Source organism: Bubalus bubalis, chromosome 14, assembly GCF_019923935.1.
Source record: "Bubalus bubalis isolate 160015118507 breed Murrah chromosome 14, NDDB_SH_1, whole genome shotgun sequence".
NCBI classification, from domain to species: domain Eukaryota; kingdom Metazoa; phylum Chordata; class Mammalia; order Artiodactyla; family Bovidae; genus Bubalus; species Bubalus bubalis.
In genome coordinates, this window is record NC_059170.1 from 32304112 (window position 1) to 32317780 (window position 13669).

General features: G+C 53.5%; 1 protein-coding gene across 4 annotated transcripts; it reads left to right on the forward strand.

Moving 5' to 3' along the window:
• Positions 1-1861: 1861 nt before the first annotated feature.
• On the forward strand, positions 1862-11474 carry CDC25B (cell division cycle 25B). 4 transcript variants are annotated; one of them, XM_006072921.4, is made up of 16 exons: positions 1865-2294; positions 3093-3199; positions 3846-3897; positions 5638-5679; positions 5834-5870; positions 6122-6244; positions 6349-6471; positions 6659-6793; positions 7246-7326; positions 7445-7624; positions 7803-7898; positions 8597-8659; positions 8802-8900; positions 9090-9223; positions 9925-10036; positions 10190-11474. In XM_006072921.4, the coding sequence occupies exons 1-16, from the start codon at positions 2095-2097 to the stop codon at positions 10328-10330; spliced, it is 1725 nt and encodes a 574-aa protein (XP_006072983.3). In that variant the 5' UTR covers positions 1865-2094; the 3' UTR covers positions 10331-11474. The 4 variants fall into 4 exon arrangements, with proteins under 4 accessions (XP_025119800.3, XP_006072986.3, XP_006072983.3 ...); XM_025264015.3 differs by lacking the exon at positions 8802-8900 and having other exon boundaries at positions 1862-2294; XM_025264018.3 differs by lacking the exon at positions 3093-3199 and having other exon boundaries at positions 1866-2294.
• Positions 11475-13669: the final 2195 nt, after the last annotated feature.

Consider the following 13669-nt stretch of genomic DNA (forward strand, 5'->3'; position numbering starts at 1 on the left):
ATTGGAAAAGACCCTGATATTGGGAAAGATGGAAGGCAGGCAGAGAAGGCAATGACAGAGGATGAGATGGTTGGAAGGCATCACTGACTCAATGGACATGAGTTTGAGCAGGCTCTGGGAGATGGTGATGGACAGGGAAGCCTGGCTTGCTGCAGTCCATGGGGTCACAAAGAGTTGGACATGGCTGAGCGACTGAACTGACTGACTGGTGGTCCCTGTGGCTGGGACTCCACACTCCCAATGTGTAGGGGTGATAGGTTTGGTCCCTGGTTGGGGACCTGGATCCTACATGCCATGGCTGAAGATCCTCCATGCCACAGCAAAGATCCAAGATCCCACATGCTCCAATTGAGAGCTTGCATAATCAAATAAATAAATAAAAACATTAAAAGTTCTCAAGCTGAAATTAAAAACAATATATTAGGTTAAATAAAATATTAAAGTTTCATCTGTTTCTTGTTACTTTTAAAAATTTGCCTACTAGAAAATTTTAAATTACCTACGTGTCTCCCATTTTGTTTCTATTGCCTAGGACTGTTTAGACTAAACTCTGGAAGAATATGCAACACATTCACTATAGTGACTGGGGAAGGGTCCTGAAGATTTGTCTGGGGTTCATGATCTACTTTTGTCACATCCCCACCCTCCTCATCCCTCTCAGATGGGACTGGGGCCTTCTCATTCCCTTCTTCCATGTTTCTCCTGGCCTCCCTCAGCCCCCAATGCCAGGCTCTCCTTTCTGCCACCCCCCTCCCACCCCTGCTACTGCTCCTTGGCCTGAAGGATTGGAGCTGTATGGGAAGGGGCTCAAGTCTGCAGTGCCAGCATTCTTGAGCTGTGACTTGATAAGCTGGAAGCCACTTCTTCCCTGGAGAGATGGGGTGCAAAAACAGCTTACTCCCCACTAGTTTTTGAATGCAGCCTTCCCACCACAGTCAAGGACAGTGAACTCACTAGCAGGTAATCAGATAATTAGAAGATGCTCAGTTAAAACCAGTGACAAATTCAGCCTCTCTGATCAAAGAAACACCAATTAAACATTGGCACCAAATTAGCCAAACCATCAATAGGCATTCCATAACTGGGTTCGGAGATTGCTGACACCCTCCTTTGTCCTCACTGCCAAAACTCACGACTAGACCAATCATTAGAGCCTCCTCTGGAGCTGCCGGCAAAAACTGGGCGGCTTGGGATCACATCTAACCGGGGACCCCCGGAAACACTGGCTAGTTATGTGTCGGCCCCCACCGCGGGTCCACCTCCAGCACTGGGGGCTCCCCGTGGGAATTACCCTTGGGGCCGCCCCAGGAGCTGCCAGTCGCGGGGTCAGGGAAGCTGGGAGAGTATATGTATCTAGGGTGAATCTGAACTCTACCATCTGCACAATCATGTGACCTTGAACGAGTTAATGAACTTCTCTACGCCTCATCGTCTCTGTCGGTAAAGTGGAAAGGCGAACACACACCGCACTGCACAGCTATATTCCGCAGATTCCTGGAATGGAGGCTATCATGATGCCAGCCGGTACTTGTAAGTGATGTTAAACGGTGGGGTCCCTCTGAGGCTACTCTAGGGAGTTGTTGCATCTCCTGAGGCCCTCTTCGCTGGAGGGGTGGGTAGCTCCAAACCACATACTGAGAATCGGAATTTGAGAAGCCCGGCTCCTTGAGCCCTGGCTGGGAGGGAGTGCCAGGGTTAATTCCTTGATTCCTCCACCCGACTCAAAGCCTGGAGCTGGGTGAGGCCGGGCTGGTCCAGCCTCCGCGCCTTCCAACACAGTAGCCCCGCCCTCTGTCCCGCCTCTTTTCTTTACTGCGCCCCCATTGGTGGCGTCCGGCGGCGCGGCCGCTGTTATTTTTCGAATATATAAGAAGGTGGAGGTGGCAGCCTCTGCTAGAGGCTTCCTGGGCTGGTGGCCTGTCCCCGTGTCCCTCCTCCCTTCCCCACCCTCCCCACTTCCCTCTCTCTCGCTCCTGCCCCTTTGCTCTTCCTCCCTCCCTTCCCTTCCACCCCGGGCCGGCTCCCTACCTCGTCCAGGCCAGCTGTGCCCGGCGTCTGTTGGTCGCCCTACGCCAGGCCCGCCCGCCCACCGCGATGGAGCTGCCCCAGTCGGAGTCCGTGGCAGGCTCGGCTCTCAGTCCGGCCGGCATGCGCGGTGGCGCCCAGCGTCCTGGCCACCTCCCGGGCCTCCGGCTGGGGGCTCATGGCCTCCTGGGGTCTCCGGAGCGCGCGGCCGCTTCCTCGCCGGTCACCAACCTCACCCAGACTATGCACCACCTCGCTGGGCTCGGCAGGTAGGGGGCCCCAGGGATGCTCGGTGTGGGGTGGGAGGCCCGTACTAGGTTTTGGTCCCACGCCTCTCTGGAACCCGGCATGGGTGCCAAACGGAGAGGCATCCCAGACACAGCCTGCTTCAAGGCTCAGGACCGAGCTGTGCTGCTCACACCCTCCAGGTGACTTGTTCTTGGCTGCCACAATTCTCTGGAGACCCTCTTCCCCACCTCCACCATGCTGCCTCCCTAATCTTGGCTCAAATCTCCACCATTTTGCCCCAGGCAGGGGATCCTGAGCCTGGAGGGGGAATTTGAGGGTGGTCCTGTTCCCTCCACCCTCAGTTCTTTCCTGGGGTAAAGGGGTTAAACACTGGTCCTGTTCCCTGAGCAAGTTTGCAGCTCCAGGCTGTGTTGTCCTTGAAGCAATAAAGGCCAAAGGCTTGGCCATTCCTCCAGAAAGGCTTGTGGGTGGGTAGGGACCTTTAGAGTTTAGGGGATGGCCCTCTAGGGCTGTCTGCTGCCCCACCATTCTTCAGGATGGTCCCAGCCCACCTCCTTGCTCTTGCTCTGGGTTCACCTTCCCTGCACCCAGGAGAACCTTTAATCAATCAACAAAGAGAAGACATTAGGGCCTCTGTAGAAGGCCTGAGAAGAGGGTAGATCCTTGATGCCATCACCTCCCTGAGACAGTGCAGTGACTGGAAGGGTCCTTCAGAGGTTGGGGAGGGTGGGCGGCGGTGTTGGTGGGAACATGGGCCAGCCAGCCTTTGAGCCCTACATTTACCTTTCTCCTTCCCTGGGTCCCTGCTCCCTTCCCAGCGAGACCCCAAAGAGTCAGGTAGGCAGCCTGCTCACATGCCTATCCCTGTCCCGTCGGGCGTCTGAATCCTCCCTGTCGTCTGAGTCCTCTGAATCTTCTGATGCAGGTGAGGCCCAGGGGTGCCAGGGGAGTTTGGGGGGCTACCCGAGCCTCCCCACTTCCCTGCTGTCAGACTAACATACTCACCACAACCTGATGGGACCCCAGCAGCCTCCCCCTGCCCACTTCTGGTGGGGCATGCCACAGCCAGCATAGACTGGCTGAGTGATGGGTGCTGGGTGGGGTCCTCCAAGGGAGATGAGATCTTACTATTTAAAACTAGGCACTGAAGTCCTAAACCACAGCCCCACCTGGGAGGCAATTAGGCTGAAAGTCTGTCATTTTATAACATTCACTTGCCTTCGGCTTTAACTTTCATTAAAAGCTGTAATCTCTTCTAGAACAAATTATTTTAAATCAGTTCAAGAAAAATGCTTAGCAGAATTTTGGTTTAAAGCCTAAACTTTAGGCTTTAAAGTTTCCATAGTAATAGGCGATTCCAGCGAGAATAGTAAATAGGGAATGGAGCCCTGTGTAACTTGGCCATGTGTCAGCCCTTGGGGTCTATGGGTGGATTTTGTTTCAGTTTTTAATGTATCAAGACCTAAGATAAAAATGGGTTTTCCCCCCTTCTCTGAATAGGGTTGGGACATGGTAGGGAAAAGCGTGCAGGAAATGCCACCACTTTCAAACCAAGGCACTCTGTCTCTCAGGTCTGTGCATGGACTCTCCCAGCCCTATGGACCCCAACATGGCAGAGCAGACGTGAGTAGAGAAGAGGGACCACACGGTCAAGGAGGGGAACCTGCCCTTGGAAATCTTAGTTCCACCCTAAACTCACTAGGGGAGCTTGGGAGAGCAATCAGACCTCCCTAAACCCTTGTATAGGGGCACTAATTGACCTTTCCATGTCCTGGCATTCTGCTTGTCTCAGGGAAGGGTCTACTATCATGGGAGCAGCTTAGAATGGGTTCAGGAACAGGGTGGAAGGAACAGTAGCCACAGGGAGCCTCTTGTGGGAATACAGGACTGTATGTGCCCTTTCTGCCTATGCACATATTTTTCTTTCCTGTGAATTATCACAATTTTAAAATATGGTCCAACTAATTCAAAATTTTTAATTTACTCTAGGCCAAACAAAACAGTTGCTGCAAGCTGGTTTGGCCCTTGGCCCTCCTATCAGTAACCACTGGTTTCAGTGACATTTCACCCGCTGGCCAACCCTTGGACCAGGCCCTTTGTGAAGGAGAGTGGAGAAGTTGGGGGGCTCTGCTCAACACAGTTCTCTGCTTCTTGGTTGTGGGGCAGGAGTAGTACCTTCCAGAGCACAGCTGTTCCCATCCAGCTGTTCAGGCCCCAGCAGGGAGAGCAGGTGTTACTGGGAACAACGGGCATCCCCGGCCTGCGCTGAGGGACTGTGGATTTGGGTTTAGGGCGGTGGCTGTCTTTCCTCCCACTGCCTTTGGTCAGACTGGGCTGGGCTGCAGGTTTGTTCATAAACAGGAAATGGGGAGAGCATTGGGTGGTGGTGTGGGGACTGCAGGTTGGGTTTTGATGATAACACAGAGCTGAACCTGCTTTACCCCTAGGGCCCAGGTGCAGACTGAAAACCAAGCCAATTAAATTGGTCATCCTGGTGCCAGGTTGGCTGCATACAGCCACCCTGCCCCATCTGGGTGAGGGGGGCGCCTATCCTCCTGACACTTTAGCCCTCAGTTTCCCACCACCAACACTGCACCTGCCTTAACAGTTACACAGAAAGAGGTGTGTGTGTGTGTACACAGAGACACACAAAAGCCCTGCCTGGCAGGTGGTCCCTGGTAACATAGCTAGGCTCAGAAGGAACATCTGTTGGAATTCTTTGCCTGCTGGTCTCTTCTAAGGCAGGAGGAGGGGGTAGAACAGAGGCTGGGTTCTAAAATTCCACAGGAGGGAGGAGAGGTTATGACCTTGGACATTTGTCACTAGGGGGTCTGACATGGCAGACCGGGGCTGATCCAAGGGCACACTGAACCAGCTCCCTGTCCTGGAGGAGCCAGGACTATCCCACACAAGGGGAGGGAAGCCCTGCCTTGCTGGTATCCAGGCCCTGCAGACACCCACATGTTCAGGGCAAGGCCTGTCATGGGATGGATGGATGCCTTTCCTGGCAGCCATATGGCCCTGCTGAGGTGATTTGCATACAGGTGGAAGGCCTGTGGGCAGGCTGGTGAGACCGTTGCCTTGGTAACTCCTCAGCTACCCCAAGACCTACCCCAGCTGTCTCTGTCACTGCCATTCTTCAGGCTTCTTCCATTCAGGGCAGCTTTTAAAATCCCAGGCTGCGTCTTATCTCCCTCTTCCCCTATACCTGGGCCCATGATAGGTGCTGCATTCTTCCTACCTCCTCTTTCCCCTGGCCTGAGCTCTGGCTCCCCTGGGTCTTGTGGACTGAGGACCCAAGGCTGGGGATAGGCAATGGGCTGTGAGGAGACCTAGGTTGAATGGGACCCTTCTCTGTCCTAGGTTTGAACAGGCCATCCAGGCAGCCAGCCGAGTTATTCAAAAGTAAGTGCTCTGGCCTTCGTTACGCAGGCTCCCTGCCCCGTGTGGGTGGAATAGGCCCCAGGATGTACAGGGCTCTGTGGTGGAGGGGCACACTACATGTTCTCCGGCACAGCCTGACTCTCCAGCCCTGAGGTGTCCCTCTTTCCTTCTGCAGTGAGCAGTTTGCCATCCGACGTTTCCAGTCCTTGCCGGTGAGTATCCTCTGAGGCCCATTGAGAGACTTGGGCCTACTGGCCAGGATTGTAGAGGGCAGGAGGGACCTGGATTGATTCTGGAAGGTCGACTTGAAGCAGTTGGGTGTCCTTGTCTGGCTATGGGAGATGGGACTTTGGAGGTGGACAGGGGATCTGGGGGAGTTGGAGCAGAGATGGGAGAAGGTAGGGCCTGGGCTGGCACTAGGGGAATGGAGCCTTCTTTACCTACTGCCCTCCTGGCTCTCTAGGGGAGGCTTCTGGGCCACAGTCCTGTGCTACGGAACATCACCAACTCCCAAGCGTCTGGCACCTGGAGGAAGACTGAGGCGTGTGACCAAGCTGCCCACGGCTCTGGGGAAGACAAAGAGAATGTATGTTTCCAGAAGGCCAGAGTCGAAGCACTTCAGGGAGAGAGGGGGGCTTACTGGAGTGGTTTTCTGGCATTTGATCATGCATCCCCCTGTATTGCCCACAGGATGGATTTGTCTTCAAGATGCCAGGGAAACCCACACATCCCAGCCACTCCTGTGCTCTTGGGGAGTGGGCCAGCCGCAGAGAAGCCTTTGCCCAGAGGCCAAGCTCAGCTCCCGACCTGATGGTATACCAGGAGAGCTGACCCCTGCAGGGCAGGCATGCGCACAGGGCAGGTGCCTGTGAAGGCAGCCCCGGGAAACTTGGGGGTGATCCTGAGCCCTGAGGCAGTGGGAACCTTATTTCTCAGAAGGTTAGGGTGGAGACTTGTCTCGGGCCCCATGTTGAGTCTCCTCTGTTTGTCACCCATGCAGTGTCTCACCCCTGAGCGGAAGATGGAAGTTGAGGAACTGATCCCCCTGGCCCGATGCCAGTTCTCCGTGACCCCCTCCACAGGGGCTGTTGAGGAAGACGATGGATTCGTGGATATCCTGGAGACGGACTTAAAGGTAAACAGCCTTGCCTTGTCAGGCCCCCTACCTCTCCCTTCCTGAGATCTCCTGAAAGAGGTAAGCTCTGAGCTCCTACAGCAAGACTATGACCTCATTTCAATGTCAGAAGAAGAACTGGAAGTAACTGAGTCACAGCCTGACCTCTGGCCAATCAGAGAAGAGGAAGTGGCTGGTGCTGCAGTGGAGGGTGGATGGGCAGGGCAAAGGGAAGCCTGGTCTTCCTGTATTGCCATGCTTCTCATATCTATGCAAGTCCCTCTGGCAAGTGGGGCCCCGCAGTTTCCTGGTCCTGGGGGCTGTCCTGTGTGGTGGTATGAGCAGGGTCACCAAGGGCTGCTGGCCTGGAATTTTGCTGGGAGAACTGGGAAAACTGCCCTGGAGGACTTGGGGCCTTAGGTGTTGGACCTGTGCCTGCGAGTGTGACCATACCCTTGCTGATCTGGCCTCAGGAGAATGATGTAGTTCCCCCAGGCATGGAGAGCCTCATTAGTGCCCCACTGGTCAAGACCTCAGAAAAGGAAGAGGAACAGGTGAGCCCCTGGAGAGGCCCCTCAAAACTTGGGAATGGTGGAGCCCTACCCTCTGAGTGAGACTGGGATGGAAAGCAGGGGCTAGGAATGCTGACCCCAGACCTGCTACGTCTGCCAGGACCTCATCATGTACAGCAAGTGCCAGCGGCTCTTCCGCTCTCCGTCCATGCCCTGCGGTGTGATCCGGCCCATCCTCAAGAGGCTGGAGCGCCCGCAGGACCGGGATCTGCCTGTACAGAACAAGCGGAAAAGGAGTGTGACTCCTCCAGAGGAGGAACTGCAGGAGGCTGAGGAACCCGTGAGTACCCCTGTCCTGGGCTGGGACTAGGCTGGACTGCCACCCTCCAAGTCCACCCTGTAAGCCCGTCTCAGCTGGGTTTGTAGAGGGGGGCAGGGTGCAAGGAAGGGGGATGCTAACCAGACAAGGCACTGAGGGACAGCCTCACCCCTGACCCTGGCTGCCACTTGCCTCACAGAAAGCCCGCATTCTCCGCTCAAAGTCTCTGTGTCATGATGAGATTGAGAATATCCTGGACAGTGACCACCGAGAACTGATCGGGGATTACTCCAAGGTACCAGCAGTGGGACCCTCAGGAGGCTCGGTCCTTTATTATGTGGCCCAATGCTTCAGTGACTCCCACTCTCCCAGAAGCCCCTCATTTTGTCCTTTGCATCTTATCCTGTAGTCTCACCCAGACTCCTCTCTCTGGCTCTCTTTGATCTCCTATCTCAAATCTGTCCAGGGCATCAGTGGTATCTCCACCTTGGAGAAGATTTCCATCTTGCCTGGGGCCTCCTGGGGCCTGCTTGGCAAAGCATGGGGGCAGGAGGCATGGAGGGTTCATATCCTCTGCTCCCCATCTTCATTTCCCCTTGGAAGGCTGTTTTCTGGGGATCAGACCCTAGAGGCACCTCTTCGTTGCTATGGGAACCAGAGCTTAATTTGAACATCAAAGCAGATACTTCCCTGGTGGTCCAGTGGCTAAGACTCCATGCTGCCAATGCAGGGGGCCCAGGTTGGATCCCTGGTCAGGGAACTAGATCCCGCATGGCACAACTAAGCGTTCACGTGCTGCAAAAAATCCCACATGCAGCAGTGAAGATCAAAGATCCCATGCAACTAAGATTGGATGCAGCCAAATAAAACAAATAAATAAATATTAAAAAAAGGGAAAGTCAAGCAAGTTTGGCTTCCAGACTTGAGGAAAAATTCATTTTTCTCAGGTTCCTAGTTTTGCCAATGTCACTGTCTCTCTCCCCTTCCCTTCAGGCCTTCCTCCTACAGACTGTGGATGGAAAGCACCAAGACCTCAAGTACATCTCACCAGAAACGGTATGCTGGGATGAGCTATTTTTCGGTGCCTTTGGGACTTCTGTTTGCATGTTAACCTCCCCTGGAGTCAGGCTACAAGCACTGGGTCAGCCCCTGCCTGCCAGCCTGAGCCACTGGGACCCACCTCTGCGGCCTCCTGCAGGTGGTGGCTCTGCTGACAGGCAAGTTCAGCCACATCGTGGAGAAGTTTGTGATTGTCGACTGCAGATACCCCTATGAGTATGAAGGCGGGCACATCAAGGTGAGGCAGGGTGACGGGAGAGGCCCTGAAGACTCATCCAGTTCTGTCCTTCCTCTGCCCAGAGGATGCACCCTCTCATGGGGTAGGATCTGCCCTTCAAGAGGTGGAGTCACTCATCTGAAAGATGGGGACCGCACAAGGCAGGGTCAGCTGCGCACAGCTGCGGCCTGACCCCGGCTTCTCTGGCAGACTGCTGTGAACCTGCCTCTGGAACGGGATGCCGAGACCTTCCTGCTACAGAGCCCCATCACACCCTGCAGCCTGGATAAGAGAATCATCCTCATTTTCCACTGTGAATTTTCATCTGAGCGGGGCCCCCGCATGTGAGTCCCGGCTCCGCCCAGCCAGCTAGTGCTCCTCCTTACCTTCCCTGCTTAGGTTTTCGGGTGCTGGAACCATCCAGTGGCCAAGAGGCGTGCGCCCAGCCCTGGCCCCTCCTTGATCTGGGCCTCTTATCTCACCTTGGAGCTTGGAGCAGACCGTATCCCTGCTTCCCTGTGCATGGCACTGTCCTCCTGTCTCCTCTCATCCTTTCCGTCAGGCCTCCCATCTTCCCTCTGTCCATTGCCACCATCTCCACAAAACCTAATTCTAACTCTCCAGCAGTGTCCTTAAAATCCAAAGGCCCTGTCCCAGTCCTCAGTGATGCTGGCCCTTCCAGGGTTCGATTGTTCTTTCCTCTCTCCATCTCCTCACCAAGCCTTGTCCAGACCTTCTGACTCGTACTTCTTGAACTTGGTTCACTTGTCTCCCTTCTGCCTCCACTTTCCTGGCCCAGAAGAAATGTCTCGGACAGAGATTGTGTAACTGTCTTCTGAACACAGAGCCCGTTTGATTTGCTTTTTTCTGTCTCCCCAACCTCTTGTGAACCCAGTTAGCCAGACTGAACTAAAAGTGTTCTTGTGGCTGACATTCCTGCACTCAAGCCTTCTGTAGTTCCTAGATCAGTGGGTGCATGGAGCAGGTCCCCTGATACATCCCACTGCACAACCAGCTCTCACCCCCACACCCCTACTGGTCGCAGGTGCCGTTTCATCAGGGAACGAGACAGAGCCTCCAATGACTACCCCAGCCTCTACTATCCTGAGATGTATATCCTCAAAGGCGGCTACAAGGACTTTTTCCCACAGCACCCGGTACCATGGGTGGGGGTGGCCATAGCATCCATGGGAGGTTTGGGCTACAGGGAAAGGGGTTGACCAGGCAGTAGCCCTCGGATAAGGGAGGATAGGGTCCTCCCTGAAGTTGCCCAGTTCCCCATGTTGATTCCCCATCCCATCCTGTCCTAGACCTTCTGTGAGCCTCAAGACTACCGGCCCATGAACCATGAGGACTTCAAGGATGAAATGAAGACCTTCCGCCTCAAGACACGCAGCTGGGCTGGCGAGCGGAGCCGGCGAGAGCTCTGCAGCCGCCTGCAGGACCAGTGAAAGGCCAGCAACTGTCCCACCCGCCTTCCTTGCTTTGTGCGGCCTGGGCATCAGCTGCCCTGTGGCCTCCGGAGCTGAGGGTCTGCTGTCCAGGGAAAAGATGGTGAGGGCGTCCTGTCTGCCTGCACCAGCCCTGATCCTCTGTCTCACTCCAGTCATGTTCCATATCCTGGTGACACCCCCATCCTCACTCCAGGAGAGCCCAGCCTGCTGACTAAGTGAAATTGGATTAAGTCTAGCTCAAAGGAAGTATTTGTGTCTAACAGGAGCCTTTTTGGTGTCTTTTTCTTCCTTGTTTGGGTTAACCCTTTGTCTTGCTGTATTCAGAAAAGCCTCTTTTTTCCTAAGAGCTTTGTCTATATGTATGTGGCTGAGAGAAAGCTCCAGCCTCCTAGGAGGAGCCACCGCTACCCTCGGAGTTAGCACCAAGTCCCAGGTGTTAACACACTCCTAAGTATGTGTGCCACACTCCCTTTCTCCTTCCCATCTCTTCATGTGAACATCTCCAGCACAGGCACGAGCTCTTCCTCTTTCCTGTTTCAGTGTTATTTGTATGTTTGATCTCTTTTTTTCCATCTCAGGATTGTTACAGGCTAAGGTTTAGGTTTTCCCTGTCCAGTTGTTAAAGATACAAACATTCATAACCCACTTGGCCCTGGCTTCTGTGGCTCGGAAAGGGATGTTATTATCCATGGAGGCCCCTGGGTGAGGGTTAAGGCCTGCATCCTGAGCCCACTGGAAACCTAGCCCTCACTGCTGTGAACCCTGGGGGCTGAACCCACGTCAGAACTTGCTACTGTCTCGTCACGGATGGACAGATGGACGAATGGAAGTGTGGATGGATAGTGGGTGCATGGATGGCCATAGACCCACAATGCCTTGTCCACAAACCACTGAACTGAAGGCATTTCAGTGAGTGTGACTGCCTGCAGCAGGAGTATACATGTGCCTGTCTGTGTGAACAAAATCTTTACACTTTTAAGATTTGGAGATATTCAAAAGGAAATGTTATGGAAGCAGCTAAACTAAGGCCAGCCACCTCTGGATTCTGAATCTTGGGAAATGGGCAGGGCTTCTTGAAGGCTCTGCTGAGTCATCTGGAAGGGTCTTGGTTCAATAAAGCACTGAGCAAGTTGAGTAAGTAGCATTGTGTCCTGTGGAGCCCTTAATAAGACTATGGCAGACCCTGATGGTGGAATACAGCAGAGGCAAGTCTCCGATTGGGGTTGGAAGACTCCTGGGGAGGTGGCCTCATACCCTCTTCCCAAGTCTTGCCAAGATTTTGGATTCAGCTTTCCTGTTTCCCTCATCTGGCTTCTCAAGCACTTCTGGGGTCCACCTTTCTAAACTAGCTCTCCATTCCTAAATTCTGCACCAAAAAGACAAGAATGATGTCATCAAGTCTGTTCTCTAGAACTGTCAGTGGCTCACCATTGCCTTCAGAAACTTAAAAGTCTCAGCCTTTAGGACCTAGACCCTCTGCTGCCTCATTCCTCACCTCTCGCTGAATTAAATCCCCCATAGTTGCTCTTCACATTTCCTTGTCCTTGCATCTGCAATATGCTCAGGAATGCTCTCCTCAAGCTGCTATTTCTCTTAAGATTCAATTTCAAATGTTAATGCCTCCCAGAAGTCTCCCTGCTCTATTAGGGAAATTACTTTCATTATCCCCAGTACTCAGCAAAGGTTCCACCACTTAGGAGGTGCCAAGGTCAAGGTAAAAGAGTAGGAAAGGGCCTATATGGCAGAACCAGAAACCTGGATGTGTCAGGAAATGCGCTTGGAATACCACAGCAAATTACTCTCTCCCACAGCAGCCCAAATATGAGCTATGATGGTAGGGGCTCCTTTGCAAATGTACAACTAAGACTCTGCCTGATACAGAGTGCTCACACAACATGTTAAGTGTCATTCCCACTTCTTGTTAAAGTTCTACCTTGCTGTGATTATTCGCTCCATTCTGCAGGTGGGAAAACAGGCTGTTTCTTGCCAGAGCAATAAGAAGAGACTTGAGAGTCCTAGGCTGAGTCTAAAGGACACTTACCCTGTCTCTAGCTTGTCCCCCCCGATCCCAAGTTTCTTAAGCTCCTTGGTCTTCAATCTTGGTCTTGAGCCTGCTGCAAGGGCACAATAGGTAGGAGGGATGATATTGGGGGGGTGGGGTGGGGGCTGGGCTTCTACTCAAGAAGTGTAGCCCAGAAGCCCCCTCCACTGAGCAGGCGGCTGGCACCAAGCCAGCTTTATCTGGGTGATGGGATTTGCCCCAGAAAAGGGAAAATACTTGTGCAGACCCCTGAGAAAGAGGAAGAAGTAGAGGGAGAGGAGAGAGAGAGCCCTGGGCACAGTTCTGAGATTTGCCTGCACCACCCTGAATGCTCAAGTGGTCTCGTTTTATGAGGAGGAAGGCCCCTGGATACTCAAAGGGCACTCACCTGCCCCAGGTCACACAGCAGATACAAGCAGAGTAGATATTCCAGCTGTCCAGGACTCGCACTCTTCACCTTCCCACCTCTGCAAGAGGCAAGAAGGTGGGGCTAGGCTGCCTAGCTTCTGCTCTAAGAGTCCTCTTACCTCCCTGGCCATGTGGATCAGATCACATGGGGAGGAGAAAGCAACTGGGGCTGAGTATCTAACCCCACCCAGAATGAGCTAGGTGCTGACAGCTGTGGCCACCTCTGCCCAACTCACAACCCATCGTAGTCAGTTGTGATCGCTTAGTCTGCCCCAAACACTTTTACCTAGTGTCTCCTAATCACACCAGGTCACACATTTAGCTCATTTTGCAGGGGAAACAAGAGGAAGGGACCTTGATCAAGTGAGGACAAGAGTCTTCCCTGAGAGAAGGCCTTGGTGCCTGGGCCGGGTAGAGAGGGTGCTAGGGTACACCTCTCCAATTTGGGCTGGGCCAAGACCTCCCTGTCCTGGGAATTTCAGGGGATAGGGCAGAGGTGCTGCAGTCCCTATCAGGAAGAGAAGATATAACTTTATTCCTGGATGATCAAAAAGAGGGGTGGATCAGGCAAGGAAGCGGTTTAAAATCCTGGGCTGTCAGCCAGTTTTAAAGGTTGTTTTGCTTATGCCAAGTCAGGGCAGGAATTCCCACCTCTGGCTAGGAGCCTGGGAGCAGCCACATGCAGCCTACTCACACGGTTTAAGAGTCACACAGGATCCTGTGCTAGGCCTGACAGAGTCAGGGGGCTGGGGATCATTGGATTTGCTTGCTATTTGTCATTTGAAATGACAATTTAAAGAATGTTTTCTTTTTAATTTGGGGAAAGACTGACATTTCCTCAAAGGTACATATCTTAAACATAGGGCACAGATGTGAGAAGGCACCAC